General features: G+C 44.4%; 1 protein-coding gene across 1 annotated transcript; it reads right to left on the bottom strand.

The window, feature by feature from the left end:
- Positions 1-3,327: 3,327 nt before the first annotated feature.
- Positions 3,328-17,632, bottom strand: ETNPPL (ethanolamine-phosphate phospho-lyase). The gene is made up of 13 exons (XM_075421361.1): positions 17,488-17,632; positions 15,514-15,632; positions 15,193-15,352; positions 14,432-14,506; positions 12,603-12,696; positions 11,501-11,617; positions 9,665-9,747; positions 8,926-9,151; positions 7,908-8,062; positions 7,065-7,154; positions 6,729-6,859; positions 5,790-5,857; positions 3,328-4,927 (listed from the first exon to the last, which is right to left on the bottom strand). The coding sequence occupies exons 1-13, from the start codon at positions 17,541-17,543 to the stop codon at positions 4,796-4,798; spliced, it is 1,506 nt and encodes a 501-aa protein (XP_075277476.1). The 5' UTR covers positions 17,544-17,632; the 3' UTR covers positions 3,328-4,795.
- Positions 17,633-20,100: the final 2,468 nt, after the last annotated feature.

The raw sequence follows: 20,100 nt of genomic DNA, 5'->3' as shown, positions 1-20,100 counted from the left end.
TTATTCCATAGTTTTGTAAATGCGTGTTATTGTGATATTTGAGCAGTGTTTACCCTAGCACACAAGAATGGCTGTGAGCAGAGATGGGAAACTGGAGGTTGTTTTGCTTAGTGCAGATTGGTCATGAGATGTGAAGCTCAGTGAAGGCTTTAAACTTTCAGCGCTTTGTATCTAGGGTCTTCATTTAGGGCCAAATATGTTTCCTTATGAAACAGCAACATGAAGAGTCCTCCTGTGTAGACTTCTCTCTCATGGCCTTTGTGAGATAGATACCCTGAACATCTGCAAGCTGACACCTACAGAGACGACATGACACAGTCCAGTCACACCACGAGTCAGTGGGAAATGCAAAAAAATAACACCTCTTTTCTAATTCAGCTTTTCTGCTGAACAACAGATGCCAACAAAATCAAATGTTCCAGGTGGGAAAATACGAATGAGTATGGGTAGCAGAGATAGGGAAATCCTGTCACAGTCATTTGGCCTTGCATAATCCTTCTTCCAGAGCTTGGCTGGCAGCAGCACAGGCCAGGTCCAGTCTGAAAAGGAACACTACTAGAACACCTGCTCAACTCACCACTGAGAAATCCGGAAAATTGAAATAACCTTTCTGCTGCTATGAGCTAATTTGGTCTGCTTGCAAGCATTAGTCACTTGTTTTTTCTATATTATTGTATTAAATGGAGGAAACAACCAACAAGGTAGATCAAACATGCTTATATACAGTATTCTTATATGCGTATACACAGTACCTAACCGTACAGTGTAATGAATACTCTTTCAATGACAACCCAGTTACTTACTTTGTCTTCTCTAGTGTGTTACCAAATGCAGCTTCTTTAATACTTTCTGGGTTTTTGGCTCTTAGCTTAGAGTATCTGCAGTGCTGGGAACTTACTATCCAAGAGACGACTGTAAAATTTCTTGTGTCTCTCTTGTGTGAGACTTTTAAACAGCCATCTCCACTTAGAAATATTTTTCTGATGGGTGTGTTTGACTTCTTTTTCTAGGCTCTTTTTTGCATGTTGGTGCTGAAAGCTGTGGTTTTAGATGAAGGTGTCCCTGGCCCAGTTAGACATTTGACCCGGGCTTTTACCCCATTACAAATGAAATTTTGTCTCTGCTTTATGATGCTTTTTTTTTTTTTTTTTTTTAACAGAAATCCCTTGCACATTGCAATGACATGTGAAGTAAGTGTTTCAGGCCTGTCCCTTGGTCCCCTTCATTTGCCACCCTTTTTTTTTACCAGATACCATCTGGTAATATTCTTCTGGGGTGTGTGGGGACTATTGTCCTGTGGCCTTTGGTGTACTGGGGCTGTCTGTTACTTCGCAGCCACTAAGCTTAACAGCTGTGAACATGATAAATGTATTGTCTGATAAGACTCTGTTGCATGTCTAAGAAACCATACATCTAAAAAGCAACAGATGAAATAGAATACTCCTGCATAAGTCTTCTATGCAGTGTGTTCCCATTGCAATGCTTAATGGATCTAAGGCTGAGGCTTTTTTCCCCAGATGTGGACATGCCGCATCCCTGGTAGTTCAGTGGTGGTGTGTTGGCATGGCAATTTTTCATCCTGATTCTCCTCCCCAGAACAGTGCTGTCCAAGGCACAGCTTTCCGACTCCACAAAGGTTCAGCCCTGCTTGCTTTTCTGTAGGGGAATTAACTGGCGGTGGGTTCAGACTCTCACAGTGTCACACTTTCATCAGTACTTGCAGCAAGCACTGACCTTTCTTTGCCCTTATTCCACCCAATCTGTTTGCCTAAAAGTCTTAAACGTGCAACATAAATGTGATTGAAACCATAGTAAACTATGAGAATGCAATGAAATTACCTTTATTCAGCTTCCAGTAGGATGCTGAGCTAGAATGAAGATAAAAGTAACTAATTCCAGCATGTGATGCCACTTGGGATGGAGTCCTGCCTTTCCCTCACCCCGCTGCCTCTTCCTCCTGCTGCATGTCCTGTGCAGGCTCAGGCCTCCTCCATGAGCCTGCTCATCAGCCTTGCAGAAAACCAATGGGGGAAAAAAAGTGGTCTTGTTTTTTTCTGCAGGGTTAGTGAGTTCAACTGGCTCATGGTGGTGTCGGCTGGGTGTAAGGGCTAGGGTACAGCTTGAATCATATGGCTAAAACCAGGAATCGCACAGCCAGGACAGGAGAAGCAGAAAGAAGAAGAAGGGAAACAGAGAGTTGGAAAGGGGAAAAAAACCTTGCCTGTTCAGTGGAGGGAATATATTTGATCAGTTCATCTGACTGGAACTGCTCTCTTTGTGTTTAGCCTTAATTATTTCTGCTTCCATTCTCCCATCCTTTAGTCAGTCTCTTCTAATTAGTAAGCCCTTCACAGTAGGGATTGTGCATAATCTTGCGGGTGGACTCTTGAGATACTGTGGGAACATTAACAATAATATAGTAACAGTAATTCTAGTAGGTCCAGCTCAACTCCTGGTAACTGTTGGATTGGTTTCCCCATTTAAATGACGGTGCTTTTTTTTCAGTGTGTATCATAGTAGTGACAGCCTCTCTTGTTTAAAGAAAATAGGAGACTTAGTTGTTCTAGGTAAATTGCACCTTGCATAATGAGCGGAGCCAATAGGTAGAGAGCTTCCTGACTTGTGAAGCAGAAACTGGGTGAAAAACACTAGTAAATTGGAGCAATAGTTGTTCCATGTATTTCAAGCATGTGCAGAAGCCAGACACAAGTAGGGTAGAGGCAGAGGCACAGGTCCCTTACGTTTATGAAGTTGTAATCTTCACCTTCCCCCAGACTTAGACTGAATTTTTTTTCCAGTTCCTTGACATGCTTTTGAAAATTAAATATTAATGACCTACCACAACAGTCAGTGCCGTAGTACAGACTGGTGGGCCATATGCCTTTGAGTTTAGCTCTTCCAATAAATCGCACAAGCATTCGCTTGCTGTGAAGCGCGTGCTGCTGGTGCTGCACCTGGTGGATGAGGTATGATGTCAGTAGCCCCACTCCATACTGAGAGTGACCTAAACCATGCCTTCAGCCACACAACAAATTAGGTTGACTTAGGTCTTTGTGTAGTTTCACGTCAGAAAAGACCTGTGGTGTCCTTCCTGGTGCAGGATTAGCAGGGGCTGAACTGTGGCAGCTGAGGTAACATCTGGCTTGGACGGTAAGAGCTGCCGACAGCTGAGGGCCATGTGGGGCCTCAGGGTAATACAGCTGAGCCAGTTCTGCTTCAGCATGGAGACAACTCCCAGCCAAAACTGAAGTTGCTTCCCTCATCAAATAGGTGTTACTGAATAACAAAATTAAAACAAAGAAAACCTTTTTATGGAGGACATCATAATTACAAATAAGAGATTTATTTCTATGGATGAATTATTCAAGGAGTATGGAACAGAAAATAAGCCAGCTTGAAGATGTTGGAAGACATTACACAGGAAACATCAATATTAATAACGGAAATTGTGGAAAACACAAAATTAGACAAGGTGCTCAATTTTCAGTGGTAGGGGTAGGGTCATTAGCAGCAATTCAAAACAGTAGAACTTACGGTATTGAAATTGAAGAGGAAATACATTTTGTCTTTTCTTGTGCAGTACAAACCATTTGTAAAGCCCTCGGTTTGTTCCATAGCATGGAGTTGCATGTGTATTTAAAAAGAGAAGCAGGGCTTGTGTGCTCTCGTTGAATTTAACACTGACAGGGAGGCAGGTCAGTCTAAAGTACCTGCAGCACAGACAGGCAGTGGCTGCAAAGTGATTGCATGCATGTTTTATGCAGTGGTCCTCTCATTTTAGCAATCTATCAAATGTTAGCATAGCCATTTATGTGTCAGGATCCCATGCAACTAGTGTGTAACTCTTCATCACCACTGACAAGACGTAACAGCACTGCTACAACAGGACCAGGCAGTAGTTCCCATGACTGTCAAAACAACTAAAATGCATGGGAATGCAAGCTGGGCTGCCCCTGGGAACCTCATTTTGAGACGCCCTCATGTTAAATTCAATCAATCAGTGTCTGAAATAATATATACTCTATTTGCATATTTTTTTTGCCTGAGAAGGTTCAATATATAAACTTTAGGGGAAAAAAAAAATCATAAAATTTTACTCCATATAAATAGTTACCTATAAAAGTTGTGTTATCCATAGAAAATTAGGATGCAGTTTCTTCATTTTCTTTGAACATAAAGCGAGAATGCCCTGTATTGTGTCTCTACACACACAGTGGTAGACTCTTGGTAGAGCATAATTGACATTAACAAAGCTACACCAATTTGCATCAGCTGGGTATATGGTCCACAGGACCTAAGTTACACTGGAAGATAATAATGATTACTCTCTCAAGCATTATTTTGTGAATTCAGCCATTAAAACATGGAAAGTAATTAACATCTCAATATTACATATTGAAATTTAAAATTTTGTAAAAATAGTATGTTAAGCTATACATTTAAAATTAATAGGATTGGCATTTCCTTGTATGGTAGTTAAGCAATTCAGATTCTGTGTAACACAGTTAAATCCACAGATTTCACTGAATTTGTGCACCTATGTCAAGACTGCCATCAGCACCAAGGTATTTGTATATCACTTGTTCGTTCTGTCACATCTAGATTTCACGCCACATGGTGCAGTTCTCATGTATCTGAAAAGGTATTTTAAACTCCTACTGGCTTCAGTTAATAGGAATCTAGCCAGTTTAGGGAAGGTAGGACTAGGCTTCAGACAGATCCTAGGACTATTGCACTATTCATCTCAAAAGCAAGCTGGACACAAATTCAAACAGAAGGAGGAAACTTTCTCTCTTCATGTTCTTATTCTTTCACTTGGCACTGAGCATTTGTTAGAATAAAGCCCACTTTCTTGTCTGCAGGCAGCTCCATTCATATGGCTAATGCTTTCATTTGCACCTTCTGTCTGAGAACTCCCATCAGTCGTCTGAAACAGAAATAAAATGTCAATGAAGGCAGTGCGTGTCTTCCAACAGGCAGCCACTGGACTTGGTTCCCATTACAGAGCTCTGCTTGACTCCCCTCTTTTTAGTAGCACAACAACTTACATTTGAAAAAAATTGAACTGAATGTGTACAAATGTCTGTAAGAGGAGGCTTGTGCCCCAAATCTAGTATTATCCAGATAGCAAATAATCCATAGGGTCTCTGCCTTAATTACTACATTCCCAGATAGCTGAGCTATTGCCTTCTTGCAGAGTCACTGGAAAACTCAACAAGGGACAACTTGGTGAGCTTTCCTGTAACACAGTGGGCAATATGTGTTTTTAAGGGTGTGAGAAATTATATATGATTTATCCAAAGCTGGGGCTGCAACCTAAGAAGTCCTAATTTGGATGCACGTCAGCCATACTCAAAGAGCTATGGTGGAAATGAAATCCTTGGAATGCTCTGAAAACTTGGACACCTTCCAGGCTGAAGGCTTGCTTAAAAAGCATTGGTATCCATTGGTAGCGTGCAATACCTAGAACTAGTAAAATTATTGACTTCTGAGCTCATGATTTTGTGCAGCACAAAGCCTGGTTGGTCTTGTTTGCATAAGCCACACAAGGCAAGGGGCTTGTCTATAACACATTTCTCGTTGTATGTCTGTATTACTCAGGTCTTTCTAGATTTGCCCCAGTAACATAATCCTTTCAGGTTTCTAGTAGAAGGTTACGTTCTGAGCTCAGTTTCAAGGCACAGAACCACCCACATCACCAAAAATCAAGGTATGCCCTACCAAAGTCATTTAAACTTGCTTTGCCAAACACCTATCTAAGTAAGAGTTAAAAATAATTCAAAACATACTTGTCTTTTATACTGTGCATTTGTAGATGCATCATTTTCTGTCTTCATTCCAGTTGCCTCTTCCATTTCTAAAAAAAAAAAAAATAAAAATTTAAAAGAACCAGGAGTACATAAGCATACAGTCAATTTAACAGCTGGCTGAAGTAAAAAATACCTAATCAGCTATTCCTCTGGGCATTTACCACACAGAAGAATAACCGAAGAATGATGAATACTTCCTAAAACATTTTTTTGAGGCAGTGTGATTAATGTATCAGGACTGGGTAGCTTGGGGGTGTTTAGAAAAAAGGAATGAAATTATCAGCTTCACTGTAGCATGGGGGTTTAGAAAGACTTTTCAGAGCTGAATTCTGCCTTTGTCCAGCAGGTTTGTGCTAGTCTAACTCCAGTTGTTATAATCTCAGGAGATGGGAGCATTCAATGTAGAACAGGCTTGGAGAGTCCTTCACTAACAGTATACCTGACATTGTTTTCCCCTTGATTGGTCTCCAGGTAGAAAGATAAATAGAGCCTGAAAACCTTCAGGCTAAATTTGAGCTAGACAATCATATTCCAGTACACCAGTTGGGGGGGGAGAAAAAGGTAGAGCACATTATGGAAAGTTTCACCAGTGTTTCAGCAGTGATTTCAGGCCTGAGCTGAATTAATATATTTGCTCCTTAACATATAGCATATGTGACCAGAAATGAGTAGTAACACAGACTCTGAGAGAAAGGACCAAGAGCAGGATATTGCCTAAAAGTCTGGATGAAGTACCTATGGGGCTTTTTATTTATTTATAATAATTTGCTTTAAGAACAGCAGTTTGGAAAAGTGGTAAGAAATGTAATTGATTACTTTCCCTTGCATGTAATGGCCTAGATTATGGTGGCTGGTGTTTCCAATGGGTCATCTGGAAATGAACAAAGAGTATTCCTTTGAGCACTAAAGCATACATACCTGTGAGAAGTGCATCGATTGTCTCCACTACATGTTTTGCATCTTCCATTGTGAAACACATTGGTGGTTTGAATTTTAATACATTTCTGTGGGGTCCATCTACACTAAGAAGGATTTGATGCTCTTTCAGCCTGTGGAAAGAGGAAACATCTCTGTTTGTTAGACACGGGTATAAAACCATGTTAGACCTTTCAGGACAAGTTAGATTATGAAACTTTTCTTTTTCTGGTACTATGTTATCAAAAGCTACATAAATTTAAACTCAAATTAATGACTAACTGCTGAGGAATATCAGGAGGGTTTGATCACTGCACAAAATCTTTAGAAATCATTTACTTGTAAATCAGGTGAAGGGCTTCAGCTGTGGCTGGTGTTCGCTTTTGTTGATCTTTCACCAGATCCACTCCAATAAACAATCCAACACCCCTGGAATAGAGAAAAAAAATACAGACAAGTAAAATCGAGCGTCAGTAATCCAAGCCTTCTGCTGCTAATGCAAAACCTGTTTCTAACAACTTTAACTCCCTTCCCTGGAGTGCAAGTGGGGAAGGAGCCGGAAAAAGAGGAGACTCTTTGGTAGTCTTTTGGCACTGGCTACTTCAGATGATCAGGTGGGATAACAGATATTTCTGGATAAATAAATGTAGCTGGCTCATTAAGGCTATGTGGCCAGTTACAAATGATAGAATAACTTTCTTTTTCTCTTACCCTGCCAACTTCAAGCCAGGGAGCTGTGAAAGACAAATAACCAAAAACAAGAACTACAAAACCCCCATAACCCAACCTCCCCCCAAAAACCTGAAGGCAGCTATCATGGTAGTAACATGAGATAAGGAAGACCCACACTAATATCTCCAAATGAAATGCACCAGAGATTTGAACAAGGGCTCCACCATCCCAACAGCTTGCTGACAACCGGGCTACTGCATGTGGATGGCTCTTTCTCCTACTCTTTCCCAGAGCTTTTCTAGTGGCTACACTTATACCTAACTAAGCAGATGGATGGACTACTTTTTTGAAAAATACATTGCCTTACAGTTTCAGTTTTGGGTAGTCCATGTCAAAAAGGAGGTGTAGTGTAATCATGACGCTATGTTTCTGTGTTACCCTCACCCCAAACTTGTTGATTTTTCTAGCAAGAGTTATTTTTCTTCTCCAACATTGCTGTAAGGTACCCACCTGATGTCTCCCACTAAGGGATGTTTCTCCTTTTGCTCAGCCAGCAACTCCAGGAGATAGTTTCCTACACGTGTAGCATTTCCTCGGAGATCTTCTTTTTCTATTACCTCCAGCACAGCCAAACCAATAGCACAAGACACTGGATTGCCTCCAAACTGATAGTAAAGACAAACAGGAAAACAAAACCTGTCAGAAACATTCATCTGTGTCTATCCATGTAGTTTCCACTTGCCCTCTCTTGCTTGGCATGTTGTGAGGAAGGCTTGAAGAGATGGGGATTTTGTGCCGTGCAGGCTGTGAAGCACCGTCCCCCACACTTTGGGCAGTGTGAGAGGCTCAAGGGAGGGGCTTGCTCTTCCTCTGCTTCGGGTTTCAGTAATTTGAAGATTTCACAGCTGAAGCGTTCAACCTACTTTCATGGTTTGCTGATTGCATGTGTAGGCAAAATGCTCCTGTGAAGAGCACTGGGTGATCTGGTATTTCTTGAACTGGAGGGTATAAACTCCACTGAAAGCAGGGGGATTTGTGGTAGCTGGGAAGAAGGCTCAGTCACAGGAGTGGAAAAAGGGCTCAGTAAACAAGAAGAAAGCTGCTCCTCTGTGGCATTCATGCAGCTCAAATGTTCACTGATTTTGTTAGGTGACAACTGCAGAGCAAAATTTGCCAGGGCATGAGCCTCAGCAGTACAAAGCCTATCCTAGAAAATTACATTTTACATGGTCAGCAATTTCAGAGCGGGGAGAGAGAGAAGTAAGGAAGAATTTATCTGTATGGATGTAAGCTGAGATGCATGACTTGCTAGAGAGCTAGTGCTGGTCCACATTAAGATACATTACTTGGCACAGAGCATATTTCAAAGCCTCTCTACTTTCTTTTAGATATTAGACTGTGGTTGACTTGAACTCTTAGTAATGTGATGCAGCGATAGCTGCAGGTGTTAGCTGAATCATCCAAACAACTTCTAATTGCTAAATGCACACCAAAAGAAAACACGGCAGACCTTCACCTATGAACTTACTGTATTGAAATACTCTAGTCCGGAGGCACCAAAACTTTCAGCGATTTCCCTTGTTGTGACCACACAAGACATAGGGTGGCCATTGCCAATGGGCTTTCCCATGGTGACAATGTCAGGCACAAAGTCTTCACCTTGCAGCTGGAATGCCCAAAAATGCTTCCCAACTCTGCCAAAGCCAACCTGGACCTCATCAGCTATGAACACTCCACCCGCTGCACGCACGTACCTGAAAATAAATGCAATAGCTTGAATGACTAGTGCTGTAGTGCGTGTCTCAGGTAGGCAGTCTGGGACAAAGGAGTCTGTATTACAGGAATTCTCCAGTGTGAGACCAGGTTACGAAAAAAAGTTGAAACACAGCTATAGCTATTTCAATTGATTTAATTTTTAGTCTGCTAAACTTTAACGAAAGAATTCTGATATGTTGATGCAAATTAGGGGTACTCTAATGGTACTGCAAGGCTACATCTATGATGGTTCAACTTCATCTTCCATCAAACTTATGGCCTGAGAATTAAAGATAGAAAAGGAAAGACAATTATCCAGCTAAAAACAATTAATCAGCTGATGTTCCATAAAAAATAGAAGTGGAGTCATACTCTTCAAAAACAAGAAAGGAACCAGACACAGCCAAGACCAAGAGAGTGTGACAGCTGAATTGACTGGATAAGGCTATAGTGAAAAACCTGTTTCTTTGGTTAATTTTCCCAGTTATGCCCCTTTGAAGTGATGTACGTACTCTGCCACTTTCTGGAAATAGCCCACAGGTGGAATTACTTGGCCTCCACAGCTCTGCATGGATTCGGCTATGAAGGCAGCAATCTACAAGAAACAAACTCTGGTGAGAGCCGTGTTCATCTGCTTGGCCTTTGCACAAGCATCTAACAGTCTAGAAATAAATGTTTACATTTGTGCCTTAATTTGATCACACAATGGGTTGGACAACCGAGGGCTCTTGAGAACAGCTATGGCTAAAGAATTCATTCATTTTGTAATCTGGGGTGCCCAAAATTGCAGTAGCCAGGGCCACCTTTGCAATCTGATGGGAAAACAAGGATCTCCGTTAAGCCCTAGTCCTACAACTGTTAAAGTGGAAGACACTTACTGGTGTCAGCGGACTTTGGATGAGGCTCCTGGGAGCTCTGGAAATTTATCTGCACATTCCAGTTCACAGGAGACACAACAGCGTTTGCCATTTTCACCAAGAAGTTAATGAAGCTTGTTTAATGCCAAGGCTCTCCAGTAACAGGTGTATGAGGTGATCAGCTTTTTTGTTCAATCCTGAACACCAGGTAGAGGTGGGTAGAAGCTGAACTGTGAGATGACCTGAGGCTACGCTTTGGGCACCCCTGTCTAATGCAGATAACTACACAAGTAAAATGTCAGCATGAGGCACTTGACAAAAGAGGAGAAAAATTCTACAGGTGAAATAATTCCAGTGGCTAGGAATGAAAAAGAAAGTTATTTCAAGTCAGGAGGGGTAAGAGCAGTGGGTCAGATACACTGGAACATCAAAATTCGTTTCTTGTCAACAGCAGAGGTCTATGCAGCAGAGATACGATATTACCCCAAAGTCTCAGCATAAGTCTGCTACTTAAGGGATTGCATCCCCACACCACTTGTGAACCCCTCCCCGAGCATCGAGAGGTCTCTCTGGGCTGGTGCAGTCTTCCTGGAAACAAGGCCGAGCAGTAACGTGTAAAGAACCGTACACTATATTTGAAGCGGCATGCTACGGCCAAAGAGTACGAAGCTTCCCGTAGCATGTGAGGCTTAGCCTTTAGCACAACTTGTCCTGCCACAGGTCTATGTCACCAAAACCTAAGAAATATGCAAAAGAAAGGAAACAAGGGAAGAAAAAACAAAACTATCCGTTAGTAGAGAATAAAAAAAAGCTGATGAAGAAACTAAAAGAAGAGTGATGTAAGTCCATTGGACTAGAAGGGAACATGTTCCAATCTCCACTGAAGTCTTCTGTGACTTCAGTGGGCTTTGGATCAAGCCCTGTATCTCTCAAAACACTAACGTCATCATACAAAACATTAACAGACATTTTAGGTAAACCTGTTCAGAAATTCTCTGTTTTTATCAAGGTCATATTGTATATGATTGAAAGGTTCATCTTTTTAGATGACTCCAAAGTTATCTTAAGCTGCAAGACTCAGACATGTAGTATCAAGATTTTTATCTAGCATATTTTCTCTGTCTCATGGAGACTTTCATATATCCTTGCTAGAATTCATAATGTAGTTTCAGAGCTGACTTCAAAGCCTGCCCTAAGATATTTACAATCTACTGATTCAATGCATAAAATAGGAAACTAAACTGCTTTGGTTGTATCTGCTTATTTACAACTGCATTATTGATACTTTCAGTGATGCTTAGAAGAATTATGATAAGAACATGAGGTAGAAAAATGGCCCATTTTGAATACTGAACCCACCACAGAAAAATGAAGGGCCAGGGGAAGAAAGAGAAACTGAGTAAAGAAACATGTCCTCAGTTTCCTGTTTTGTGCCCCCATGCCACACTTAATAGATGAAGCCTCAGCATTTCTAGAGCACAAAACACACACCTTGCGTCCATTCTTCTGTGTTTCTTCAATAATCTTTTTCACCTCTTCAGCATAAGCACTTGCTGGATCTGGGTGGTCTTCCCTATATTTCCCTCTGTAGATATCTGGAGAAGGAGCCTGAAAAGACCAATATTTTAAATCTTTTTTAAAGCCCATCCTTCTATGAAACTTATACTTTCTTTTCTATTGCTCTGCATTTTTGTCTACGCACACAGATAGACAACAGGAGTTAGCACAGCCTGAATTTCTGCATGGAATTGCAAAAATACTTACAGGAGCTTAAACTCAATCCAGCGCTGTGATGTGTTCAACATTACTGGACCCAACTGTTGAAAGAGCCATTATCTACCTCATCCACCCTCCTCTCCCCCGAGACACAATACTGAGTCATCATCCATCATTTTATTTCAGATTCTTACAGAAAGATCAATTTCTGCAACTGAAGAATGGGGTTTTCCAGCCTTGTCACTTTCCTTCTAGCATCCTACTCATGGTACGAACCTGTATGACCTTCAAGTCTCTACAAACAGTGCTGGGAGAAGTCCAGTAAAAAGGGAAAGGAAGTGGTATAAAAAGGTGGATACTACTTCAGCAGTGTGGTTAATGCAAGGAGGTCTAGATAGGAAAGACCTGGTTGTGTACATCTCTGGGCTGAGAATGATTTTTGTCTTTTTAAGATATACAAGTTCAGGCTGAAAAGCAAACAGCATCCCACTCAGCTGGACACCCATAAGCTCCATACCCAGATCTGTGTGAACTCATGGGGTCTGCCTTTCCAGTTTTTGTAAGTAGACTCAAGAGTCCTGCCTGTCTTTGGCCAAATCAGCACAATGGGTATTGGCCAATTTCTTCAAATGTTATAATTATACAGTGCAGTGACTTCGGAAACTTGCAGCACTATGAAGGAAATCAGCCTCAGAGCTGAATACCCTCTTAGATATCCAAAAGCAAACAATTTTGCTGTATTTAAGCCACAGACTAACAGTCAACTGTGTGTACTCCAGCATCAGCAAAACAGAAGTATATTTACACCAGAAGTAGGTAATTCAATATGCTGTACAACAGGCATAAAAATGACAAAAAGATAAAAAACCACACTTACCACATGCACAAACTCCTTCTTGCTGTCCTTTCCCAGCTGATTAAACTTATAGGGACTGATGTCAATCACAGATGTAACGTGGCCATGGTAAGCACTGCATGGGTTAAATATCAAAGTCACTTCTCGTCAAATGTATTGAAGAGCTAAATTTACAATTGTGTCCATAAATAATCCAGAACAAGCAACTGTATCTGCAACACAGTAGCACTGTTTGTGAAGGGATCTTGATTTAATTTACCCAGTCTTTCTCTCCAAGGCAATATGAAATTGCTGTTGACTTTCATTCACTAGCAAGACTGGAACCAGGAGGACGTTTTATGTCAAGTGCCAGTATGGGGACAGACCAAGATGATGTCCCCTGGACCACACACTGCCCGAGCAGCCCTACCTAGGAGTTGAAGGGTGGGCCCAGCTCCCTCATTTCCAACCTGCGGGCCCCACTCTGGCCACGGCTTTGCAGACGAGACCCCAACGCCATTGCAAGGACTCGGAGTGTGCATTGCACAGGAAGGTGGGATCTTACGCAGCAGCAGCCCACTGCTACCTGCCCTGAAGGCCCGACGTGCTAGACTGTGGCAGAAGCCACTTTCAGGATAGGGATGAATACTGTTTGAATGTAAAAGCTTTATATTGCAAAATATGCTGAAGATGGTTACTACTGAGGCCAATTTAATTTAGAAATTAGGAAACACAGCCTTTTGAACCTAAAGAATGTAGCAGTTTCGTTCAGGGAACAAACACTTTCATTCAGCCACAAACTTCAAGCAAAGGGAACCTCAAACCACATCAAAGACCTGTCACAATCTCAGCATGCACACAGGGTAGAGAGGATGTTTTTGCACTCCTTTGTCTTCTTTACACGTTCCTACTAGACAGTCAACAAAATCTGCCGATGGACACAAATAAAGGACAGAAAGCCCACCCTGACTGGGATGGCAGCTATGGCAAAAGCCTATGGAGCCTTGGGACCTGGGCAAAGAAATACCCTGTGGTGGTCAGGAAGAGAAGATGTTGCAGTGAAACAGTGACAGACCCAGGTGCATCCTCAGCCTCTCCTGACAGAAGCTAACGTCAGTGGCTTGAAGTCTTGGCCACGTGAGTCACAGAGGGCTAACATGGATCTGAGCACAGCTGAGTCAAACAAGCTTTGTGCTGTTCAGATAGAGACATGTGCTCTTGCAGCTGCTCTGGCTGGACTTTCTAATCACGTGAGAAGAAGATCCAGCCCTACAGCAGCATAACCAGCCCTACAGCTGTAGCTAGGACAGGGAAACCCAGAGACACGGTTGTCCACATTCTCCATGGCTGATGGCCCTCCCAGTGCCTCCTGATTTTGGAGCTGCTTGGTTTTGTGTGTGTACTTGCATTCACTGGAGGAGAGCTGAGCATCGGTGCAGCACCACTGCAGAGCTACAGGATCTTTCTTCTTGACCACTGAATATTTATTGGTATAAAAAGAAATGTGTCCAGCAGGGCATGGCAAACAGAAAGTCCTTTTCCAGAGCAGCCCAGTGGCCAGATCACCCATTAATGTTTCAAACCAACTTTTAATTCTCTGGCCCAAATTGCTTTGGAGTCTCTGTGGGAAATGCCCTGTAACAGGTGATTGACCTTCTGGGGTGACTGACAATCTTATTTGAGAGATCTTCAAAACCTGTGTTTATCTGAATGTGGAAAAAGGATTTCCTGACCTGTCCTAGTATGCAAGCAACAAAGCTTTTCTTTCAGCAGGCAGTGGAATACAAGCAGCCAGGGGTTGCTGCAAAGCTGCTTCTGAAGAAATGGCAGGAGCTGCTGGCTGCATTCACATAGCTACTCTGTGTACTTACTTTTCAAGGGTGATCACGTCTTGATGCCCATGGTACTGCCGAGCCAGTCGTAAAGCAAGATCATTTGCTTCAGACCTGCATAACAGATACAGCAGCAAAATAGTGAGGAAGCACTTCCAATTAAAATGGTATTCTGACACAGAAGAGGAGGCACGGGAGTAATGCATGTAATAAATCAACACAGCAGTCTCTGTTACTATACAGACTACAATGCTAAGGTTGAGACTGTAAATGCCATGTAAGAGGGCAAATAAAAACAGCTCTTTGTATAAAGAGAAAACAAAGAGATGCTTTCTTTCCCTCACCCAGTTTGCTTGCAGATATTTACCTCCTCTTGGTACAAATGAGACTGCTTTGCAGCTGAAAGTGCAATGCAGCCGCAAACTCTTGAAAAGCAACAGCGTGCTGGCCCCATTTCCCACCCTCCCTGATGGCTCTGTCCTCCCCAGTGCTTGCACCATCAGGCAGCAGCAAATCTGCTCCCGGCATGAAGACCTGAAGTTCCAGCCTGACCCGTAGCAGCTACTCTGCTCACAAGTCCCTGCAGGCTGCCTGTTCTGGCAACGCAAGTGATCATAGACTAAACGGCCCAGGTAAAGAAGACTACTCATTTCCAAGGTCGTATGTCAATTTACATATAGCATTTGCCAGTCTGCACATATCCTGCTTTAATAAAATTAAGATTTGGACCAAGCTATTCTAAGTGTCCATCTCAAACAGGGGCAAATAGTGATAACGGGAAAAAAAATATTCAGACATACCCAGAGTTAACAAAATAGCAAACAGCGAGCTTCTCGGGCAGGGTGGCTGTGAGACGCTGCGCATACTGAACAAGGTTGTCGTGCAGGAACCGGGAATTTGTATTGAGCAGTTCCATCTGTTTTGTTGCAGCCTTTATCACGTATGGATGACTGTGGCCAACTAAAGAAGAAAATAATTAGTTATTACTAGCAAGCAGTCAGTTACTGAACCACACCAGCAGCTTCAGAGAAGCACTGTGAACATCATCACTTGGAGAAGTGTGTTCTGATCCCTGTTAGAAATGAAGGAATAGAAGCAGTCTTACAAGTTAAACTGCTTACCATGTGCAACGTTGTTGATACAGTCCAAGTATTTTTCTCCTTTCTCATCAAACATGTATTGGCCCTGAGCACGCACTATCTTCAGAGGGTCCTTGGCAAAGAAAACTTTGCAGGAAGGCCTGAAAAAAAAAAAAAAAAGTATTACAAAATAACACCATTTTAGTTTTTTCAGTTGTTGCCCCTCCTTTGAGTGTTGAGGGGGCTGGTCTTTCGCAGATCTGGAGACAACTGCCTCCATCTCCAAAGAGCTTGTGACTGGTTCACATGGTGGTCAAGCGGGGCTCTTGCTGAAATTCAAAACAGCCCCCGCACACCTCCCCAGGCACAGTGGGAACAGAAGTAGGTCTTTAATAAGGGCGTTTTCAAAGCATGACTCTGTCTGCAAATAGTTGCACAGCAGCTCAGTGACTGCAAGTCATTCCAGGTCCTTATATGTCCTGCTGTGTCTCCAGGCTATAGCTCTATTTGTTTACATGCCTTAAGAACATGTATGGCCAATTAACTCACTGGGAATAAAACTAAGTTGTTAAGCATTGTTTTATAGTACAGCCAAAAATTCATTGCGCAATGGATGACTGTACCGTATAGAGGTCACATTCAAGAAGAAAATACTAACGCCTTGCAGGCTTTATTTTCAGAGGTCCTGAGCAGATCCTAAAAAAATCTCACGACCTCATCTTGATTGCTTTGGATAAAATCTTTAAAGGCAGCTTTTTATAAGCACCTAAATTGCACTGGCTTCCAGCAAAACGCAGGCTCCTTATAAAATTAGCCAAAGTACTCTTTAAACACTTCCCCCTCTCCCCCCCCTTGGAGAACATGCCAGCTATGTTGTTATGTTGAATGACACTACCAAGCAGAAGGAAAGTCTTCTGAACTTTTAGTAAGGTTTATATGGCCTTGGATAAGCACAGTCGATTCCAGGTAACTCAGAGAGTTATTGTCAGGTATTAGCACATTACGAACTTGTGAATCCTAAATGTGACTCCTAGAAAGTGAAGTCGTCTGCTTTCTTTCTCACAGTTTCTAGCCCCGTTGCATAGATCTTTTCTGACATCTTCAGCTATTCTTCTGGTACGCTTTAACAGTGCACATCATCACCATCACTGGCCATTCCTTGACTACATTTTTTCCTTCTATAACACGTCAGTTCATTCTGTGAAAGTTTCTTTTTGTTCACCCAGCACATCGCAATCCCGTAACTCCTGCACAGGAAAAAGTCCCTTAACCTTGAGCTGGCCCCTAAAGAGAGCTTGATGCGCACACTTTACGAGGCTGTGACTTTTGTGAATCTTTCGGGAGCTCTCTGTATATGCCACACATTCAGGACACAATCAGCAAATGGCCAGCACTGGTTTTAACAGTCTGGACTTATTTTTCACTTGGCGACACCCACTGAAGAAAGAATGAAAAGCTGCACTTTCTGGAGGAAATAATATTACAACACAGATCAGACACGCGCCCAGCCAGGACTATTGCCCAGGTCACGGCTGCCAGCAGCCTTCCCACGTTCCCCCCAGTCAGACTCCGCTTCAGAAGCCTCCTCAGCTTCACTTCACAGAGACGTCTATTTTTCAGGAGCGCGCAGTTTATCACAAAAAACCCCTGCACAGCCCCGTTTTAGGCATCCACCTGGGTACCGCCTTCTGGTGGCTTGCTTTGAGCCGTTACGAACGCGAAGCCGCGTTTGACAGCGCGGTGTTTGCAGGCCCGCATCCCCCCGCCCAAGGATTCCGGGGAATCAGAAGTGGCCCCGAGGTTTGGCCAGCTGAAGGGCTGACAAGTCGTGTGTCTGTGTGTCTGTCTGTGTGTCCGTCCAGCGGGGTCCGCTGAAGGGTCGGGGGGGCTGCCCAGCGCCGTGAGCCCCCGGTCACCCCGGGGAGGGCGGGGGGGGGGGCGGCCGGTGCAGCCGCCCGAGACCTTCCTCCTCCTCTTCCTCCTCCGCCCCGATCCCGGCCCCGCCGCCGCCCCTACCCGATGTGCTTCCTCCGCAGGGCGAGGGTCTCCGCCTTGCTGTAGCGCTCCGCCATCCCGCCGGCACGGCACGGCACGGCACGGCACGGCACGGCACGGCACGGCACGGCACGGCACGGCACGGCACGGCACGGCACGGGCTCCCCGCCTCTTATGCCGGCGCCGGCCCCCGCCAAACCCCTCCTCCCCGCCTGCCTCACTCCCTCCCTCCCTCCGTCCCCGCCGGGACGGCTCGGCCCCCCCGCCCCCCCAGCCGTGTTTGCCGCCCGGCGGGGGCTGAGCCGGGGTTTGCTGGCGACGCGGACCGGCAGACGCCTGCGAAGCCGGGGCGGGCCGGGGCTTGCTCGCCTTGCCCCCGTCCCGCCGGTGGTCGGAGCGCTGCTGCCACGGGCACCCTCGTGGGGTGGGGGGCACCGAGCCGTTGATTTCATCAAAACTAGGGTCGTAATTCACGGACCTTCGCAGCTCCTTATCTCCCAGACTCTGCTCGTCAGTGCACACCGAGATGCACGCATCCATCAAAGCCAGTGTCCACGTTTCTTGTAAAGCGGAGCGAATTAGTAAGAGCTATGGTTTTGCTGTGTTTTTATGAATCTAAGTAGCATAGGGCTCTAGCCCTGGTGCTCTGATCCATTGGTACACCCTTTTTCAGTGGAGGCAGGACCTACATGTGATTAGTTGCATGATGTCTTTCTAACCACAGCGCCCAATACAGAAGGATTTGCTGAAATGTGGCCTTCCATCATGGTTACCCTTGATAACCATCTCACTGGACATCAAAGCTCATGAGAAAAGGAGAGAACAATTGCATGGGGAAGAAGGGCAGAATTCATGTCAAGAGGCATCGCATTTCACAGAATCACAGAATCACAGAATGTTTGGGGTTGGAAAGGACCTCTGTGGGTCATCTAGTCCAACCCCCCTGCCGAAGCAGGGCCACCTACAGCAGGCTGCACAGGACCTCTTCCAGGCGGGTCTTGAATATCTCCAGAGAAGGAGACTCCACAACCTCCCTGGGCAGCCTGTTCCAGTGCTCCGTCACCCTCAGAGGGAAGAAGTTCTTCCTCATGTTCAGACGGAACTTCCTATGCTTCAGTTTGTGCCCATTGCCCCTTGTCCTGTCGCTGGGCACCACTGAAAAACGTCTGGTTGAAAACAGCAAGTGAAGCTGCTGGTGGAGCACCTCAGCTTTACCTCCTCCCTGCTACGGATATATCCTCTCCTAGTCTGCAGGCTGCTCTGTGAGCTGCATGGGCAGACAGCAGCAAAACCGGCGCCCACGTCCCTGCTACCCCATCTGTAGCTCGTCTGTGCCACCTGCAGCACTGTATTCGGAAGATTTTTCAGAGAGCATGTGTAAGTCCACACAACTTCCAGTGATGATGATACTTGTCTTTTCTAGCTCAGTATCCAGTAAGTCATCCCAAATTTTGCAGATGGAAGAAACGCACCTCTTGGTTTTTACTCTTTTTTTATATCTCTGCCAGTAAGCCACCTTTCTGCTTCTCTAATAATTTCTTTTCCTACAGGCGTTTTCTTGAGCTTCTTCAGACAGTGTTCATTTTGAAGCTCCGTAGCTTTTACATTCCCGCATTCCTGCTCCATCAGACGCTTTGCCTCACCAACCAACAAAACAGCCGTGCAGCACCAGCAGCTGCACCTCCATACCCTAGCAGAGACAGCAGCTGCCTCAGTGCCTTCAGTGCCTCGTCCAGGCAGGAGGAGGCATGGACTTAAAAAAACATGAGGGACTTGTCAAAGCTAAGGCAGTATCGCACAAGCAGAGGTGAGACTCACTGATGGGTCTCGAGAACAGGCATTTAGATCTGCTAACATCCAAACCAAGCCCAGGCTAGAGCCTGTCAGGAATATTGTCTGTGACGCTTTTGCGTTTTGCCCGTGCCTCTGAAAGCTGGGGAATGATATTTAGCATAGGGTAGCTGCAGTTCAAGTTGTATGCGTTATGTACCGGACCTAATTGCAATCCCTTTGCAACAGTAATGTAAGGAAAGGCTAGAGCCCAGGCAGTGAACAGCAGCCATGTGAGTTGGGAGTCCAAAGGCATTTCAGGAGCGATGTTTTTCCTGCACCTGGCTGGAGCCGAGCCCAGCCTTGTCCCTGCTCGTGGGCTTCTGGCAACGCCAGTGCTGACAAATTTCAGCTGTGCATGCTGACCTGCCCGGTCTTGCTCGCACAGGAGCCCTGGACCACAAAGAGATTTAAAGGATACACAAGCTACTGTGCTTCTGCTCCTTTACGAGCACGCATTGGCAGCCAGCCTTGCTTGTATCAGGGCTTTTTCTCCCAGATTTAGCAAAAAGAAGCTTGTTCACAGCTAGATTAGTAACTGCTTGAAGCGATACTGAACTTCATCAGGACAGCTCAGAGCGGTAGTTGAAGCAGCTTGTTAGAAGGGGGGGAGTTGCCTCTCTGTCCTTCACAGCCATGGAAAGAGGCTTAACAATCACGAAAATACCCCTTCCTCTTGGTTCACACTTCTTGCACGCTCTTTTGATGTCATCAGCAGGAACAAGCCTGCCAAGTCTCGGGTGTAGAGCAGAGGAGGTGTGTGTGTGTGTCCCCTCCCCGATTAGCAGAGACACCCTGCACCTG

This window comes from Opisthocomus hoazin, chromosome 5, assembly GCF_030867145.1.
Source record: "Opisthocomus hoazin isolate bOpiHoa1 chromosome 5, bOpiHoa1.hap1, whole genome shotgun sequence".
NCBI lineage: Eukaryota > Metazoa > Chordata > Aves > Opisthocomiformes > Opisthocomidae > Opisthocomus > Opisthocomus hoazin.
Note: the sequence above shows the minus strand (reverse complement) of the source record. Positions and strands in the feature narration are given on the sequence as shown.

Bases quoted from the DNA above. Each gene is read 5' to 3' on its own strand.
- ETNPPL (XM_075421361.1), bottom strand. From the start codon at position 17,543: ATGGCGGAGCGCTACAGCAAGGCGGAGACCCTCGCCCTGCGGAGGAAG. The intron at 15,633-17,487 runs GTAGGGGCGGCG...TTTTTTTTTCAG, and splicing joins CTGCGGAGGAAGCACATCGG to GCCTTCCTGCAAAGTTTTCT. The intron at 4,928-5,789 runs GTATGTTTTGAA...TTTCTGTTTCAG, and splicing joins ATGCACAGTATAAAAGACAA to ACGACTGATGGGAGTTCTCA.